Source organism: Peromyscus maniculatus, chromosome 4 (assembly GCF_049852395.1).
Source record: "Peromyscus maniculatus bairdii isolate BWxNUB_F1_BW_parent chromosome 4, HU_Pman_BW_mat_3.1, whole genome shotgun sequence".
Classification (NCBI taxonomy): domain Eukaryota; kingdom Metazoa; phylum Chordata; class Mammalia; order Rodentia; family Cricetidae; genus Peromyscus; species Peromyscus maniculatus.
This window is the reverse complement of record NC_134855.1, coordinates 51,524,483-51,543,431: the sequence shown is the minus strand read 5'-3', so window position 1 is coordinate 51,543,431 and position 18,949 is coordinate 51,524,483. Positions and strand designations below refer to the sequence as shown.

The following is an 18,949-nucleotide window of genomic DNA, read 5'->3' as shown; positions in this document are numbered from 1 at the left end:
TTTGATCCCAGCACTCTGGAGACAGTGGCAGGCGGATCTATGTGAGTTTGAGGCCATCCTGGTCTACAGAATGAGTTCCAGGATAGCCAAGGCTATACACAGAGAAACCCTGTCTTGAAACTCTGCCTCCCCGCCCCCCCACACACAAAAAAATAGCCTATAGAGGCTGGAAGTAGTGGCCCGTGCCTTTAATCCTAGCACTCAGGAGGCAGAGACAGGTGGATCTGTATGAGTTCATGGCCAGCCTGGTCTACATAGTTCCTGGATAGCCAGAGCTATATAGTAGAAAGATCCCATCTCAAAATGTATATATCTATACCTACATATAGATATATTAGCCTATGGTGACATTAGTCATATATATATGTTTATTTATAAACTATAATATAAAAATTACATGTTTATTTATAGAATAGCCTACATTATATGTGAATTATAATGCAATATTTCTAGGTATTATATTCCTTTAGGATGGGTATATAACTAGATATCTAGCTCCTAGGACTGGGCTTTCAGTGTCCTGGGGTATATATGTGTGCTGGTGTTCAGCCTTACCAAATAAATCTCTGTTAAACAGTGTCGCAGACACTGGCTCTGTAGCAGCTCTGCATCCTTGCTGTGCTCAGTGATGTCAGACATTACATTGCCAGTTTGAGGGCTTCGTTTACAGTTACTGCTCTGTTTTTTCAGTGCCTTGTTACGTTTGCCCACACACCGTGGGCCTGTTTTTGCAAATTATGTGCATTTCTGTCTTTCCTTTGTGATTATTTTCTTGGATTATCTCTTTGATTTCTACCTTGACTCTTTATTTTGTGTCTTCTTTGTGGCATCCTGATTTTTTTTTTTTTTTTTTTGCTAACTTCTATTTAAGGATGGAAATAAGAGAAATCCTATAGTTTAGCATATAGATACTTTAAGAATAATATTTTTTGCCTGTGAATGATTTGTTTCCTCCAACTTGACCTGATTCTGTCTGTTTATCTTTGTCCTTTGTGAAGGTTTTTCTTAGGTACCGGGTGGTTGCTGGCTGATTACCATATTTAAGTGTATTTGGCACTTAGGCTCAGATGTAGTTCTGAGTGCCTGGGGGGAGCCTGACAGTTACAGGATGGTGCTCTTTATTGTAGAGTTAATGAGATTCCCCAGAGAAGTCTTCAGGTCTCTTATCAGGAGAGGAGCGTCCCAAGGACCTAGTATAGTGGTGCTCTCAGTTCCTCATGTTCAGGGTGGCACCTCTAATTTCTGCTTTGCCCATGCTCCGCCAGTCTGCCTCTTCCTCTCTAGTGAGTAGAACTTAGGTCTACCAGGGGCAGGCGGGGGGGGGGGGGGGGGGGGTGCAGTGGGTGCTTAGCTGAGTCTTGTGTAGGTTGTCGCCTAATCCACTTTCTAGTGAAAGACCCCCGAAGGCAGTCTTCCCTCTGGAGAGACCCTCGCCCAGAGATCACACGAGACCACAAGTCAGATGCAAACAGCAAGAGGCTTTATTCAGGAACACGGGTACCCGGGGCAACACAGTCCCTCAAGAAGCTCAAGAGACTGGCGCGCCCCCGGGCTGGAGCGGAGGGTTTTTATAGGGTCGGGCAGCAGGAGCACGAGGAGGGTGGGTTCAAACTCAGGGCAGCCCATGGTTTACAGGGTTCTGATTGGACGATTCAAATGAGGCCGGGTTCAAACTCAGGGCAGCTCGTGGTTTTTCCCCGAGCTTGACACGCCTGCTGTCTGGCTCCAAGCTGTTTTTCTGACCTTTAGTACCCTTTTCTGGGGCCAGGAGGCCGGCCGTAGACACCCCGCACTTTTCAGACCTTACTTGAAATGGCGTTAGGCTAAGCTAGTATGCTGGGATCTTTCACTAGAGCTGTCTGGTGCCATCTTCGGAAATTTAGTTAGGCATATGGGAGGAGAACATAGTCATAAATTAACACACTTTAGTAGTGTCCCCCATTTTATCATCAAAATTATGTAGCAAGATAGGCAGAAGTCATAGCCTAATGTTTTAAAGGGGTGTTTAGATCATCAAGTGTCTCATCACTTACTCTGTTCCCACCTGTCTACCGAAGGCTTGTTTTTGACTGCGTGTGCGTCGGAGGTGTTTCTAGTGTTCCACCATCCAGTTGGATACTTTGGCTCTGGGAAATAATACAGACTGTGTTTGTGATGTAAACATTTTCGTGTGTTTGTTGCTAGAAACTCCTCGATGACTCACTATTAGTGAACATAGTCGTAGGTGTGCTTTATTTCCTGTTTGTAAACAGGAGACATCTCTTTGCTTCTAGTCCTTTGAACCGACACTTCAAAATAACTTGGGCCTCAAATCAAAATTAATTTTTGGTTTTACAACAAGTAACATTTTATACATATTTTCATCATTTTATGTATCTAGACTGAATTTTTTTGGGAATATGATTCACCCACAAGGAAACAAAAACTGGAAAAGAGTGTTATGTTCATATTTTTAAAGCTAAATGGTAGCGTTACAAATTTTGAAATACAGCTGAATGCAACTGGGCACAGTATTCCATAGTTCTTTACAGAGGAAAAGCTAGCTGGAGAGGATAGTCTGTAGGAAATGGTAATTCCATACCACAATCACAGCACAGAGCAGATTGACCTCAGTCTTTCCTGCTTGTTAACTCCAGCACCACTTTGGAGAACATGAATTTCATCCTCTTCAGCTCTGTCTCGGCAGAGCTGGGACTGCTCCAGTCCAGGCATGTTCCCTAAGCCTTAGGCAGGCAGAAGCAGATGATTATTTCAGAAAGCAGGAGAAATGAATTGTCCTGAAGAAATGGAGGGATAGCAGTCACAAATGACTGAGCTGGTAATGGTGCTTCTACCAAGCCTGATATTCTGAGTTCAGTCTCTAACCAAATGGTATAAGGAAGGAACCACTTCCTAGAAATTGTCCTTTGACCTCTGTGTGCTTGGGCATGCACATGTATGCGTTCACACACATAAATAGATGTAAAAAAAGATTTTAAACAGTCTTAACTTGAGGTTTTTGAAATTCAGCATTTCATATCTTTCTTTGATCTGTTTCTATGATTATCATTTCCCATTGTGGTTGCTATGTGAACAGGACATCATGAACTTCCTAGTGTTGAAAATGTCTGAGTAGTTTTTTGAGTATTTGTTGAATAAAGGACATACCAGCAGAGCCTGTTACAAGGAGGGGTCCCCCTCATCCTCAATCTGGTGTCTTCCTCTTTTCCTTTTTTTGTTACAGTCATTCCCCTCCATTCTCCAGGATCTTCTGCTTGACCTCTACTTCTGTTCCCACAGACCCCACAGCAGAGCGCAAACAGCAAAGGAACAGAGTGGTCTCTGATAGCCGCACTGTTAGCCTGTCCCTGTGTCACTCCCTAAGTGACGAGGAAAACCTGCCATTCCGTTAGTAAAGATAACGTTGTTTTTCTAAAGAAAGTGCTAATCAAAATTCCAATGTGGACATTTGCTTCCATGTCCTTTGAGACGAAGTTTAATCAAGTACATTGTGACCGTGTGCTCCTTCAGTAATCTCATAGCTCCCTCAAGGCTGGCAGGCTGATAAGGAGCTGGAGTCATGGAGGGGACCTGTTAAGAGTAAAGCAGAAGTCCAACCTAGACTTCTCTCTCCAGCCAAACCATGCCTAACCCGTTTGGGACAATTCCACTGCCTGCCCCCTCACCCTCGGCCCCCTGTACTGCTCAGCCTTCAGAAGACACTCGTGTGCCCAGGGACGCACACGACTGCCCAGACTGTCCTTCTGATGGCCAAAACCACCGTGGGAAGGAGCTTAGACAGCTTTTAATCTCTCTCTCTCTCTCTCTCTCTCTCTCTCTCTCTGTGTGTGTTTAAATACATATTAGAAAAAGGAAGTCATAGAAGTATATTACACTGAAAAATTTTAATTTTGGCATAGACATTTTATCTTTCTAGCTTTTGAGACATATAGAATTATAGAATGAAAATTTGCTTGGGAGAAATGTTTAAGTTTAGAGGAGAGTTTAATTACATGGCTCATGTACTTGAGTAGAAGTAAAAACTTGATTGCTTTTGAAGAACAAAAGGTGGATAGTTAGATGTTAAAGGTCAACACTGATATTAGGTTGGGTTCTGGATTAAGTATTATTAGAATCTAAATTACAAAAAACAAACAGAACATTCTAGACCCATTATTTAAAAGTGTCTTTAGCCGGGCGGTGGTGGCGCACGCCTTTAATCCCAGCACTCGGGAGGCAGAGCCAGGTGGATCTCTGTGAGTTCGAGGCCAGCCTGGGCTACCAAGTGAGCTCCAGGAAAGGCGCAAAGCTACACAGAGAAACCCTGTCTCGAAAAACCAAAAAAAAAAAAGTGTCTAATTCTTAGCAAGATGTGGTACTGTACGCCTTTCATCCCAGCATTCAGGAAGTAGAGACAGGCAGATCTCTGTGAGTTCAAGGCCAGCCGGGTCTACATAGTGAGTTCCAGGCCAGCCAGACCTATACAGTGAGACCATGTCACAAAATAAAATAAAGTAGAATAAAATGTCTAGCTCCTACACATTTGAAATACTGTCTGTGCCAGAATTTTGTTGCATACTGAGTTTGCAGCTTCATGTGGAGCAGAAAATACTTAGGTTTGAAAATTCATTTCTTGTGTGTGTGTGTATGTGTATGCGTGTGTGTGTGTGTTTACAACCAAATGAAGAAGATCCTTTCTGACTTGCTTAGTTTTATTGGTGTTGATTCTGAAACTGGCAGCTCTTCCGCTTTGGCGTTGGCATCTATTGAGTTGCCTGTGCCTCCTGGCAAGGACACTGGTGTCATCCATGCCAACTTGGAGCCAATTCTGAGGTTTCCTGCAGGAAGCAAAATACTGAATTTATTGGGATGGGAAACGACCCGTCTCCAGTTTCTAAAGCATATCATCCAAACAGACAACAGATTTCTATAGTCTGATGGTATGTGGCTTCCATGTACTGTATTTGTCAAGCATTTCTTGCCTGTACCTAACCAGCAGATAAGTTTACAGGGAAGAACAAGTCCTTGATCTCTGGCCAGAAATGCCCACATGTGTTTCTGTGCGTTCTGCTGCTTGGCTCAGTTCTGGAGGCAGCACAAGTGTCATGATTGCTGGCATCCCACTGGATGAGCAGTACAGAGGACTTCCCTGTTGAAAGACATTGAATACTAGCCTTGAAGCACATTGACTATTTGCATTATTCAACTTGAAGAAATTTTATGTATTATAGTTGACCAATTGCATATTGAATGTGCCTTCTTAGGTTATAAAATTTTTTTCCCCTGCTTTATTATAAGAGTAATGAATTGGCTTAAGTAAGTAAAAATGCTTTCTAGGATCACCATGCTAAAAGCCCTAGTTATTTCAAGTCTGTTGTTTGGGTTTAGCAATTGAATTTTGGGTATTCCAAGTGACTAATAGACATTAGTCACAGCTGATCTAAACAGTAATATACAAGCAAAAGCAATGAATTTCAGCTTGGGGGTGTTTTTTATTTGTTTCTTCTTTAGAAAGGATTTACTTGTTCTCTTTTCCTAAAAGCATCTTTCCCATTTCATTGAGGCAGATTTGGAAGTCAAACCAGAAACTTCAGGCTGTACTACGATGGAAAGCACTTTGTTGGGGAGAAACGCTTTGAGTCCATCCACGATCTGGTGACTGATGGCTTGATTACTCTCTATATTGAAACCAAGGCAGCAGAATACATTGCCAAGATGACGATAAACCCAATTTATGAGCACATAGGATACACAACCTTAAACAGAGAGCCAGCATACAAACAGCACATGGCAGTCCTGCAAGAAACACATGATGAGAAAGAGGCTGCAGGCCAGGATGGGGTGTCAGAGAAAAGGGTAAGCTATCATGAACCACACTGTCTTTGTCTGGGGGGTCCTTGGCTGAGCACCTCTCTGCCTGGAAGTCTGGTTCTCACAGCACTTTCAGAAGGGTCTGTGGGGATGAGCTTTGCATATCTCTTACTTGTTTGATTAAAATATGCCAGGTATATATTTGCTCCTGATTGTGTCCCTTTAAAAAAATTCATCTTCAGCTTTGAAAATATGTTGGAAAATGGCCCAGTAACAAAAAGTTAAGAGGCTTTGGTCAGAAGCATAGCTTGTGACTAAGAAAGACAGCTACCATCATATAAGGAACTGAGGCGGTCACATCAGAACTTGTTTTTTTCTTTAAAGGTAGTTTATAAATAGTTCTGTTTTTAACAGTGTTATTTATTTTAATATACATGATGTAATTCTGTCTGTTGATAACTATTACACTGTTATGAGAATCAGCCAGCCTTGAGTGGGAGGATTTATCCCTTAGTATTTAGAAGGATTTACTTTCTTTAATTGTAAAATACAGTTGAAACTTTCAGTTGTCATGTTTTAGTCATGATGTATTTCAGAACGGCATGAAAAGTCTTCATCCTCTGGTGTTGGGATTGTCTACCCTTGTTGCAGAGACAATGTCCTGTTCTTCCACGTTACGTGGGTCTGAGTTAAAGGATCATTCTCTGTCTGGTTGCAGCATGTTACTTCATTTGGTGTCTGCAGGAGTCTGGTGGCTAAGGGTGTGCAGAGGGGTGTAGAGCCCAGCTTCTGTGAGCTAGTCACTCTGTGTCTTGCCTTACTTGTAAATTTGTGACAAGAGCCAAGTCGTAGGGTTGTGGGATAGTGTGTGTAAGCACTCCAGCAGTGCTTGGCTGGTAATAAACCTGCAGTGTGGTCTCTGTCTGTGACCTCAGCATAAAGCAGCGTAAGATTAGTTTGCTGTGGATGGGTAGGAGATGGGAATTTAGTGCTCATTGGCCAGCCCTAATTTTGTGTCTGGCAGATCTTAGCTCAATTGGTGTTCAGTAACTACAGAGAAACCAACATTTTAAATCATTGGCCCTTGAAATTTTGCTTTAAATATGATCTTTCCTATATTTATATTTGCTAAGAGATGCAACTCTTGTTTGGAAGCTGCCAAAGTTTAAAATCATAAATGTGTGCTATATTGAATAGTGTTCTTTTCTGTCTCATTCCCATTTCTTTCACTTTTTATTTTCTACCTGTGATATTTCCAGGAACAACTGCACTTTCCATATCTAATAATGACATTATAGCAGTTTACGTAGATGTGAATTTACATTCTTGAAATAACTTAAGTCTTTGAAAGTTTATCAGCCTAATGGTGATCTTAGCTAATGTATATATTACTTTTCGATCCTAGGGAGGTGAAATAATGACACTTAATGTATTTTATTTAGCATTGGAATCTTTATTTAACTTGATAGGGCCTATCTTGTCCCTAGTATAAAGTAGAAATGGTAATCACAGAGTCAGGAGACTGAAATAAATACCACCTATAAGACTCCCACTGTTCTGATTGGGTTTTGACAACACTGTGTGTAAACTCCCAGGACTGTTGTGTTAAGGGGCCAGTAAAAACATAGCAAGTAGTTAGCACTGGGGATTCTCTCTCCAGTAGTACATCATTAAGGACATTACTCTTTGCTTAAACTGCATGCATCTTAAATAGAGTTGACTTAGAAATCTCACTCAAAAATAGATTTATTTTATTTACAGGTGTCATCCAACAAGACAGGGATGATGACCTGTTCAACAGCTTGAAACACTGATTCCCTGTCACAGTGGATGACATTTGTAAGTAAAAGTAATTGTACTTAATTGATTCAAAAATACCTATTGACACAAACATGGTTTAATGAACATTTTAATGGATCCTTGACAGTTAAATCACCTCCTTGTCCATGACTTCTTACATAAGAGGCAAGAGTGTTGGTTGGTTTAGCAGAAATTGGAGTGGTGCTATGGGCAGGATGCTAGTGGTGAAATCACGAGCTGGGTACTGCTTTCCACGGAGACATGTATTCAGGTGTCCAGATGAGGCAACTGCGTCATTTCTGTGAGGACATCTTTTATCTTTACCACAAGAGTTTCGGACTAGATTATTCAGTTGTGTGCTCTAGGGACGAGAGAACACAGGACTGAAAGATGTCCTGGAGACTCTTGAAGGTGAGGGTTGTCAGTCACCTCCCAACTAGTCCCGTACCTCCGCAGCTGTCACCCGACCTAACTGGACTTGGGCTGCTTCTTCATATGAGATCAGGGGTTTTCTATAAAAGATGACTTACACAGAGTGTCAGTAAAAATACACAGAAGGAGTCAGTGCTCAAATAAATTAGAAAAAAATCAGACTTTTTAAAGCCGTCTTCTTGTTCTTAGGCCTCCTTCAGTGGTGACCCAGTGTGATTGCAGCTCCCCAGGAGTGCTCTAAATTTGGGCTGCCTGAGTCGCCTGCTCTTAGTAAGAAGAGTTTTGGGAAATAATGTTGCACGGAGCTCCCCTTTGTGAAGTGTGGTGTGGTGATTGCTCTTTGTTTCAGAATTAAAGGGTAAGAGCTCCACAGGGGTGTGTGTTGTGGTCCTTAGGAGTCAGTTCTGAACCTGAACTTCTGCGAGCAATCCATTATATGTAAACAGTCTTTGTATGGGTTTTGTACACGGTTTGCTATCTGTTTTTATGGCCATGAACATTGATGCCACAGGAAGTGAATCCAAGCCAGCTCTTGTCCCTAGAAAACCTGGCGGCCTATTGTAATGACCAGAGTTTTCCTTCCAATGATAACGACGATATTTTCTCACTTACTACTCAGATTGTTTCCTAAGCTTGAGAAATTAATTGTAAACAAGAAAATTCAAGCCTTGTAATCCATATACTGGTGAAAATGCAGTGTATAAGGAAGCCAGACTCTCTTCTCTACAGTAGCTTGATTTAGCAATCCAGACTGGACAAGGGCCCAGTTTATTAGTAACTTCTATTTCTCTTGGAACTGAATTTGAATAGTTTCTTGTTCCAAGTAATAAATATATGTATGTCTCTACAGATCCTGGACCAATGGCTGCATTCAGTAGTTTTTATGATAATTTCATACTAATTAAATTACTAATTTAATTTTAAATCTTTTGGAAAACATGATGTAGAAAGTATTTCTTATAAACATTAATAATATAAACTGACTGACAAACTGTGTAATTTACATTTCAGAAAGCACTCTGTGAGCCAGGACATAATCTAGGCACAATGGCCTTAGCTTTGGATCCATTGTCTGAACGTCACCCCTCTCACATGAAGATGCCTCTGATGGCATGGGTGTGAAAATGTTTGGTACAGTGAAACTTCAGTAAGCTAAAGCATACCCCTCTCACAAGAGTGTTCTCTTTCTTTACACACACACACACACACACACACACACACACACACACACACACTCCCATACATTCCCATAAACACACATGTACACAATCTGTATATGCACACATATATGTGTGTGAATATATATTCCTTTTTCTATGGAAGTTTAGAATAAATGCAGTGTCTTACATGTTGTCATTAATTTGATTTTTAGGAGTTTCTTTTATATTAAAATTTTAATTTTGAGCCGGGCGGTGGTGGCACACACCTTTAATCCCAGCACTCGGGAGGCAGAGCCAGGCGGATCTCTGTGAGTTCGAGGCCAGCCTGGGCTACCAAGTGAGTTCCAGGAAAAGGCGCAAAGCTACACAGAGAAACCTTGTCTCGAAAAACAAAAAACAAAAAAAAAAAAAAAATTTAATTTTGGAAGACTTCTTTGGGATTACCAAGCTACATATGTTTGACATTGAAATATAATTGATACCTTGCCAGGTTATTGTTATTACTAGAATCTTTGGATATCTCTGTAAACATTCAATTTTTTGTTCCTTGGAACAACTGGATGAGTCTGGGTGATCTGGTGTGCTAATTGGCCTGGTCTTCCATATAGTAGCTCTTGTAAATGTTTTTGCTTTGCTTAAAAAGTATGTACCATTTTATCTATATCTACACAGTCTCAACTTAGAAGTCAACAGACTGACTGTATATAAACTTAATCTTAAATAATACAGTTAGCAACACGAGAGGGATAGCATGAAGCCATCTTTAAAAATCATGTCTTGATTCCTCTCTCTCTCTAACTGTCCCCCCCCCTCTCGACTCCACATTCTTTTGGCCCATACCTTGTCATTTTTTCTTTTTTTTTTTTTCTTTTTTTGGTTTTTCGAGACAGGGTTTCTCTGTGTAGCTTTGGTGCCTGTCCTGGAACTCACTCTGTAGCCCAGGCTGGCCTTGAACTCACAGAGATCCGCCTGGCTCTGCCTCCCGAGTGCTGGGATTAAAGGTGTGCGCCGCCGCCCGGCCCTTTTTCTTATATCTGTTTAATCTGCTCCTTCTCTTCATCCTGCATGTGGCTGGAGAGATGGCCCAGTAGTTAAGAGCAGTGGCTGCTCTTCCAGAAGACCTGGGTTTGATTCCCAGTACTCACCTGATGGCTCACAACCATCTGTAACTCCAGTCCCTAAGGATCCAGTGCTGTCTTCCGGCTTCTCTGCATACTGCATGCCAGTGTGCACAGGCATGCCTGCAGGCAAACCACCAAGAAACAAAGACATTGTTTGCATGTGGCCCAGGGCGACTGTGGCTCCTGACCCTCCTACTTCACCTCTCAAGTGCTGGATTGTAGGTGTGTGGCACCGTACTGAGTTTTAGCTTCTTCCTCCTCTTCTCTCTTAATCTACCTTCATCCACCTCATTCCCCCACAAATTTATGTGTCCAAGTTTCCATTGTAGCTTCTTCAAGGATCAGTTCAGTTTATGAACACCCTTCACAGAACTCTCCAGTGTGCTAGGGTTGCTGATTACCAAGCTGATTTATAAGAAAGCTACAACTTGTGCACGGAACTTCTGATAGTGGTTTATCCTCTGTAACATACTCTGCTTAAGGTAGCACAGTTGGTTTGTTCAAGGAGTATGTCTGGTCAGTGTGCATCAGTTACGGGACCCTGAACAGCCCTTTACCTTGGCCTTCCTAAATCTCAGTTCATCCCAATCTCAGGGCAGTTTACAGATGCCACTGCATGGATGAATAGGAGATTGGGGTTTTTTACATTTATTAATTTTGTTTTATATGTGTTTTGCTCTCATGTATGTCTGTGCACCGTATGCATGCCTGATGTCTGTGGAGTTCACAAGAAGGTGTCACATCTCCTGTAACTAGAGTTTTAGACAGTTGTGAGCTGCCATATGGGTACTAGGAATCAAACTTGGGTCTTTTGCAAGAACAACAAGTACCTTTAACCACAGAACCATCTTCTGGCCCCTAGTATAAGTTTTGATGAGATTTTGTAATGTGGTCTTCCTTGAAAATGTAAAACACGAGCCACATAGGCATTATTGCTCTCTTGAGTCTACCTGGATACTACATAATCCCCAATTTGTACTAAAATCACAGCTTCAGGTTTCTCTGGGAAATCATCTTTTCTAAGCTCTGTCTTTTCAGTTCACAAAACATCAAAAATCTCCTACTTGATTCATCAAGAAAGTAGTTTCTCTCAATAAATAACATGGTGATACTTGTAATTATCTCCAGTGGCGCCTGGGAAATATTTGTTTGAGTCTCATCTTTCCTATCTTATTCCCCACAGAAAGGAAAGCTGGGTCTTTATCTAATAACTTTCTAGTAACTATCATTAAAGTGTGTTGTCTCCTTTAACATGTGCTGTTTGGTATGAGCTGCTCCCCAGCCATCCTTTCTTTGTGTATAAGATGCAAGCTTTGTGCTATTGGGCCTCTAAGGGAACATTGACGGAACCTCTCCTGTTGAATCCATTTACGATCACTCAGATTCCTTTCTCTGTTGTTTTGTTTTGTTTTCTGGAGACAGGGTTTCTTTGGGTTTAGCTCTGGCTGTCCTGGAACTCACTCTGTAGACCAGGCTGGCCTCCAACTCTCTGAGATTCACCTGCCTCTGCCTCCCGAGTGCTGGGATTAAAGGCGTGCGCCACCACTGCCCTGACACTCTCTGTTTTCTTTAGTCCAACTAAGTCAGTGCTTTCCTTCCTCAGCCACTAATACATATAGTCAGACTTCGGTCTCTAAACAATCTTCCTGGACCATCCATAAAAACCGATCCCTTCCTGTAAACTAGAAGTTACCTTGAATTTAAACAAACTAAAGAAGGCAAGGCTATCAACCCCATTTCCCTTTAAGCCTCCATGAACTAACTCTCATCTTACAAAATTAACTTCATTTAATTCAGCATTTGTTTTTTTTTCTCCTGTTTGCAGAAAAACAGGCTAGACTCTGGAGGAAGAAAAAAGTATACAAAGTTTTGGCTCAAAAAATTTATTCATTATTTCTAGATGTTTAACAGACATTTGGAGAGCAAGATGCAAGCCACCTGTATCATCTATAAAATATGAGTTCAATACATGTTCAAGTTAAACTAACTTGAGTTTGAGTCTGCTACTACAACAGCCAGCAGACCACAGAAACCAAATACAAAATTATGCCATTTCACCCAATTTCAAGGTTTTAACCTCTCAGTATTATTTCATTTCTGATTCAGCACCTTGAATTTTATATAAACAGTTGTTGACTAATCAAAGAGTGAATAAATAAGTATTTTTTAATTTACCCAAATCCAAGGTCCTAATAGAAATCCATCAGAAGACAGAAGGAAAGCATAGTTATTCAGCTAAACTTTATACTGTATGTTTTTCCTGTATGAACTCAGGACCCTTGAAATGTTCCTGCAAGATAGGGAGGGCCAGTCACCATTTCAGGTGAAGCATCTGAGCGCTAGGAAACTTGTCCTTTTGTTTGGAATAATGTGTGGATGGTGACTAAATACATTTCTGTATGTGGTGTGTTCCAAGGGGCCAAGACTAAGTTCGTACTGTCAGTCATATATTGAGTCCGTGGAGGCCATACTGAGGAATCCTATGCTTTGATGATGGAGGAAAACTTCAGGGAAGCCTGGGAAATTCCTGACGTGATTTTCATCTGTCCTTCTATTTTATGACCTGTAGAAAGGAGAGTCATTGAAAGTCACTGGGGAAGCCAGATGAAAAGTGGAAGGTGGAAGATAAAACCCATCAGTTCTTCAGCTCAAATGAACAAGGCCAAAAGAATGCCAAATTGCAATTTCTAAGCCAGCTGAAGTTTGGGGAAGATTTCTGTATCTAGGCCAATTGAGCAAATAAACTATTTTTTTGGCTACTGGCTAGAAGGTTGGGAAAGAAGCTATTAAAAATTCACCCACAATTGACATTTCACAGTCTTGAGGGTTTGGTGAGGAAATTATCGCTACTGACAAAATCTCCATTTAAAGTTTGGAAAGGGAAGCCAACTCTTCACCTTTAGGGCTAATAGTATTTTGGGTGCAAAGTAGCATGTAATTTTGCCTTGTTGCTCACAGATGAACTATGAGAACTCCAGAAGGATCCACAGCCCTTACTGCACTCATTGGTCACCCTCACCCTGCTGCCACCCCAGATCTATGAGGGTAAAGGAGGGACCACCTGGAAGAGGAAGGGATGGGAGAAGGTACTAGGGATGAATATATTCAAAGTACATTATATCCATGTCCACCTCGTCCAGTTTATATGGTCCTGGGGATCAAACCCACAGTTTCATGTATGCTAGGTAAGCACTCTCACAGCTGAACTACACCTCAAACTCCTCGTTACAATTTCTTAAAAATAGGTTAAATCTTTTGTGTATTTGTTTTTACAACTGATTTCAGTGTATCTTGATTAGAGTAGGTTGGTCCTCCCATGATCTAGAACTACTTTCTTAGCAAGCAGGATTTAGGGACTCTTGTGACCTTTAATAGTCTTATGGTCACATTCTGGAGGTGTTTCTTAAGGTTTGGAAAACTGTGCATATTGGTGGAAAGAAGTGAGCAGCAGCCAAAGGAATAGGAACTGTGTCAAGGTTTATCTGCCACCTCTTGCCATGTCATGCTAAAATACGTGGGTGTAGTGGTGAGTAGCTCAATCACTTTATTTTTATGAACATGTATTAAGCAGGGCCAGTGAGAAGGCTTAGACGGTAACAACACTTGCCACCATTACTAACAACCTTAGCTCAATCCCAGACCTATGTGACAGGGGAGAACCAACTGCTGCAGATTGTCCTTTGGCTTCCATATGCATGCCATGATATGCATACCATACACATACAAAATTAGTCAGTGTAAAAAGACAATACATCGAATAAGTATGTTTCATCACAATATTTTTAATAGATATATGCATTCTTGTTCACCATCTTGCCATTCATTCTAAATGTTTATCTAAATTTATTGTTTTTCTTTCTAAATAGGATGCTTAAATAATATTGGCTCATTACTATTTAATCTGAAGTTAAGATTCATAAAATAAGTTCTGGTGTGCATAGTGGCACAGCCTTGTAATTCTAGCTACTGAGGAGGCTCAGTCAGGAGGATCATAAATTCAAGGCCAGCCTGGGCAACTTAAAAAAACTATCTTAAAAAACCAAAGAGGGGCTAGGAATCCAGCTCAGTGCAGCTGCTCAGCATTCACAAGGCCCCGGCACTGAGAGAGGGAGGGAGGGAAAGAAGGCGTTCTTAGTTCTGGACCATCATCTAGCCATAGTTTTGAAGCGATGACAGTATTTGGTCTGAAGGAACTTTCTAACTTCTTTCTTTCTTTTTCCTTTTTAAATTTTTTCTTTATTATATTTTTATTATTTAAAACAAATTTTAAATTTAAATATATTTTGATTATATTCTTTCCCTCCCCCAAGTGTAGCCAAAACTTTCCCGGTCCTGCCCAGTTCTGCAGCTGCTGTTATTATAATAATCACTCAGAGGCTTGATATTAATTTCAAACGGTTTGGTCTATGGCTCAGGCTTCTTGCTAGCTAGCTCTGTCATCTTAAATTAACCCATTTCGCCGGGCGGTGGTGGCGCACGCCTTTAATCCCAGCACTCGGGAGGCAGAGCCAGGCGGATCGCTGTGAGTTCGAGGCCAGCCTGGGCTACCAAGTGAGCTCCAGGAAAGGCGCAAAACTACGCAGAGAAACCCTGTCTCGAAAAACCAAAAAAAAAAAAAAAAAAAAAAAAAATTAACCCATTTCAATTCATCTATATATTGCCATGTGCCCATGGGGTTACTGGTCTGCTGGCATGTTGCTCCTTAGGCAGCAAGATGGCGTCTGCCCCTGACTCTGTCCTTCTTCTCTCTGTATCTCTGCTTGGATTTCCTGCCTGACTCTTATCCTGTCTTACCATAGGCCAAAGCAGCTTTATTTATTAACCAATGGAAGCAGCTCATATTCACAGCCTACAGAAAGACATCCCACAACACCCAAGTCTTTCCAGATCCTTCCCCTTCCCCACTCACCCAACTTTTAAGTTCTTTCTCAAAAAAAAAAAAAAATCGCCCCAAACCAAGAAAACAGCACCCAAAAAGAAAAACAAAAACAAAATACACCAAACTGTAACCAAATAAAAGCACACAAAAGCTGGACATTTCTTTACTCTCTTAATTCCATACTTTTTGAGATTTGTTTTTCACAGAATTCCACCTTATCTCACATAGAAGCCCCTCAGAGAAAGCTTGGGTGATCCTATTTAGCCAGCACCCCATCCATGCACAGTTCTCTTTGCTAACTCTTGAGAGGTTTGGGTTTGGGTTTTTTGGGTTTAGGATTCTTGACTTCTGAAACTTCAATTCTAAAAGCTAGAACAGGCTAGGGATGTGCAGGTTCAATATCAACTTGTTTCTGTGCCTACCATAGTCTGTCTTTGAATTTGCCACATGGTTTCCTTGGGATCAAGAAATTGTAGCCATCTGCTAGTATACATCTAAAGATTCTAGTATACACTCTTCTCCCTAGTATACAGTCTAAAGATTCTAACTGAGAATAAAAGAAACCTTATGAAGTACCTCCTTCAGACTGTTTTCTGCAATCTTCGTGACAATCATTTAGGGATGGGTTTCATACTAACAGTACAATAAATAGGTCCATGCTGAGGTTTCAAGGGATTCTAGGCTAGCCTTAAGAACACAGTCTTCATTGGAGAATGAACTCATAAAAGACAGCCAGACCTTTTGACCAAATCTTTCTTGGTGCCATCATGGCGCTTGAACACTGGACTCTGCAGTCTTGAAGTGGGTCGCTGTCTATCCTTTAAGTTACTGAATTACTCAGAAAGGAGACGGTAGACTACCAGAGGTTGATCAGATGGCCCTTCACCGCCCCCCCTACCCCCACCCCCCACCCCACCCCCCCGGCCATGCCACTGCAGAACCACAGCTCTTCTCTCGGCTTTACAGTGATCTCCATCTAACGTCAAAAGACTAAAGACTCCATTGTACACAATAAGAAAATCTGTTCCCTTTCGATTTTGAATTGAATTGTATATTTTTAATAAAGCAATATCCTTCCTTATAATGTAGCTTTATTCTCAACTGTCACTTGTGGAAAATGCTACTCTCCTTTAAGTATCACAGAAAGACTCAAATTCAGGGAGGGAGAAAAATACAAATTCCAAGGGTCATAGGGACAACAAAACTAAATATCTAATAAAGGATTGATATTGAAAGTGATAAATGTACAAAATTGACACTGATTCAACATGAGCATATCAAATAGTAATGTACTTAGAATGAGATGAATAAATTTCTTTTGGATGTTTAATAATTGAACCATGTAATAATGGTTTATCTTTATGACAACTATTAATAACTAAACATGTATTAACATTAGTAATATAAAACACACCACATTTATTATATTTAAGTCCTCACACCTTCACATTTTTTGATGTTTGACTGAAATTAGGTTAGACAACCTCAGATTTCCAGCATTTCAGTCTTCAAAGTGCTTGTTAGCATTTCATTATCAATATTGATACTCAGCTCTTAGGAACTGATAATAGACCAGTTACTCTCACCTCCTTAGTAAACAAGATTTCCAAGGCAGTTGGAGTGCTTTTCAAATCAGTCCCCCTGGAGACTACAGAGAACTTACTGGAGAAGTTTGTTACAGTGGACAAGCAGAAGGGAAGGGAACAAGCAATAAGCAACGAATGGCCCTCTCCATCTTTAACACATCTTGACAGTGTATCTCTTCCCATGCTACTTCTTGGCAATAGGGAAGCCTGAAACAGTAAGGATTGGCATTTTATAAGGATGCTATTACTAATGCTAATGCTGGGGAAATGGAATGTAAACACAAGAAAACACAACTTTAAAATACAGTGTTTCCGGTTCTGAAATGCATGGTGGTAAAGAGACTTGACTAAAGTATCAGAGCAGTGTTCTCATTCTGAGCTTAGCATAAAGTAGAAGTGTCACAGTAGACTCACATGGAGCCATCGTCTGTGTCTGTGTTGACCTCTCTGTTTGCACGTTGTAGTTTTGTTGCACAGGAAAAGCTAAGTCTGTGGTTCTCTAATTTCTTGGACTCAGATCTATAGTATATTTTAAAATATTGAAACCTGTTAAGGGATTTTGCTTCTATAGATTCTTTCTGTTGATATTATACTGGGAATTAAAACAGGTTTTAAAAATAGTTATTTCAAGGAAATAATATAATTACCTGGCAACATGATGACATTATTATTATAATATTTGTTTAAAAAGAAAGCTTTCAAAAATGGCATTATAAAGTTAGTCATGGTAGTGCATGCCTGCCCAGAGGCTGAGACAGGAGGATTCCACTGAGTTTGAGGCGATCCTATGCTACATATTGAATTCCAGCCAGTGTGGACTACAGAGGAAATCCCTGTCTCAAAACACAGACAAACAAAAAGAATGCTGTTGCTTTACATTTCCGTAAGTCTCTCCAGACTGAAGTGCTACTGAGGGGAAAGGGTTCTCAGACCTGATTCTGCATTCAGTTCATGGTGGCACATTGTTTTGATTGGAGTAGAAGGAGAAAATCTGACCTAGCTGCACCTGAATAGGGGGTGGTTTAGTAGCGTTTTCAGGGGATTGTGGATGCTTCTCTTTGATACAATAATACCGTAATAAATTTGTTTCCAAATGGAATCTGAAATCCTTTCGGAGTCTTCCTTAGTTGTACTGGAACCTCTTGGTGTGCCCTGAGCTTTGAGTGGATCTGCCCACTGTGCATGATTCTGTAACGTGTATATCGGTCATTGGAAGTTGCACCTTGACTCACAGAGTTACCCGGTTCTTACAAATGTTGACACCTTTTATAGAGTTTCAGAAAGCACCTGTGCTGATCTCCATCTCTTCAGAGTAGGCTGTTCAGTGGCAGAATGGCTGGGTTGGGGATGGCAGGTACAAACTTGCCAGACTTGAACTGCTGGAAAGGTTGCAGTTTGGTAGTGTCTTGGTTTCCCCACGTGGAAGGCTCTCTTCACTCTCTGTTTATTTTCCAGATTAGAACTATTTCAACTTTTCTAACATGACCACATTTCACCCAAACATTTTTGAATGGCCCCTCATATATAAGTATATTCCTAACCTACAAGTCAAGCATTTCTGATAAGTCATAGAGAAATTAATTTTAAAATGATTCTTTGGTATATATAATTTTACTACTTCTTAAAGACTAAAGCAAATGTGCCTACTAATAAGATGAATGTACTTTATTTTTACATAAATCTTGGCTGAATGCTTGATGCAAAAGGATTTAGACCATCTTTAGCATTTCCAGGGATAATTCTATTTTGCTTTTGATCATTAGTGCTGAGAATGCTACCTCCCACAAATCCATAGTCCAGAATGCAAAAATACTTCTGTTTAGGGCCATTTCAGAAATTGTTGGTAATTCTGCCTAATCCCCATGCCAAACTTCATTTAGTGATTTATTTTCATAGAACTCAGCAGCAGCTCAAATGGCAGCTTTTAAAATCAACCATTCTAACACAATATAACCCAAAGACATACTAATTTGGTTCTTAGATGCTGAAGTTTCCATAACTAAACCATTACAGTTCTTTAAGAGCAGAATCTTTGGAATATAAGGGTACAGTAGTTTTCTCTCTGATCCAGAGGATTTCAGGCAGCATTTCTTGTTATGTGTGGCTGGGCTTCATGCACAGTGCAAAGTGTACATATTGTGTGTTCAGAACCAAGGCTAAGTGAAGTCACACTCTGCAGTG

At 40.7% G+C, this 18,949-nt stretch overlaps 1 protein-coding gene across 8 annotated transcripts in view; it reads left to right on the top strand.

Moving 5' to 3' along the window:
• Window positions 1–18,949, top strand: part of Chn1 (chimerin 1) — a 159,359-nt gene that overhangs the window by 80,943 nt on the left and 59,467 nt on the right. For 5 of the 8 annotated variants that reach the window (XM_076569690.1, XM_076569689.1, XM_076569691.1 and 2 more), the window contains one exon: window positions 5,547–5,835. The exons of 2 other annotated variants lie outside the window; for them this stretch is intronic. In XM_076569690.1, coding sequence (XP_076425805.1) covers window positions 5,547–5,835 — 289 coding nt within the window. Of the gene's footprint in view, window positions 1–5,546; window positions 5,836–7,551; window positions 7,630–18,949 lie in introns of those variants that run through there. One more of the 8 variants, XM_015988137.3, reaches the window with a different exon arrangement.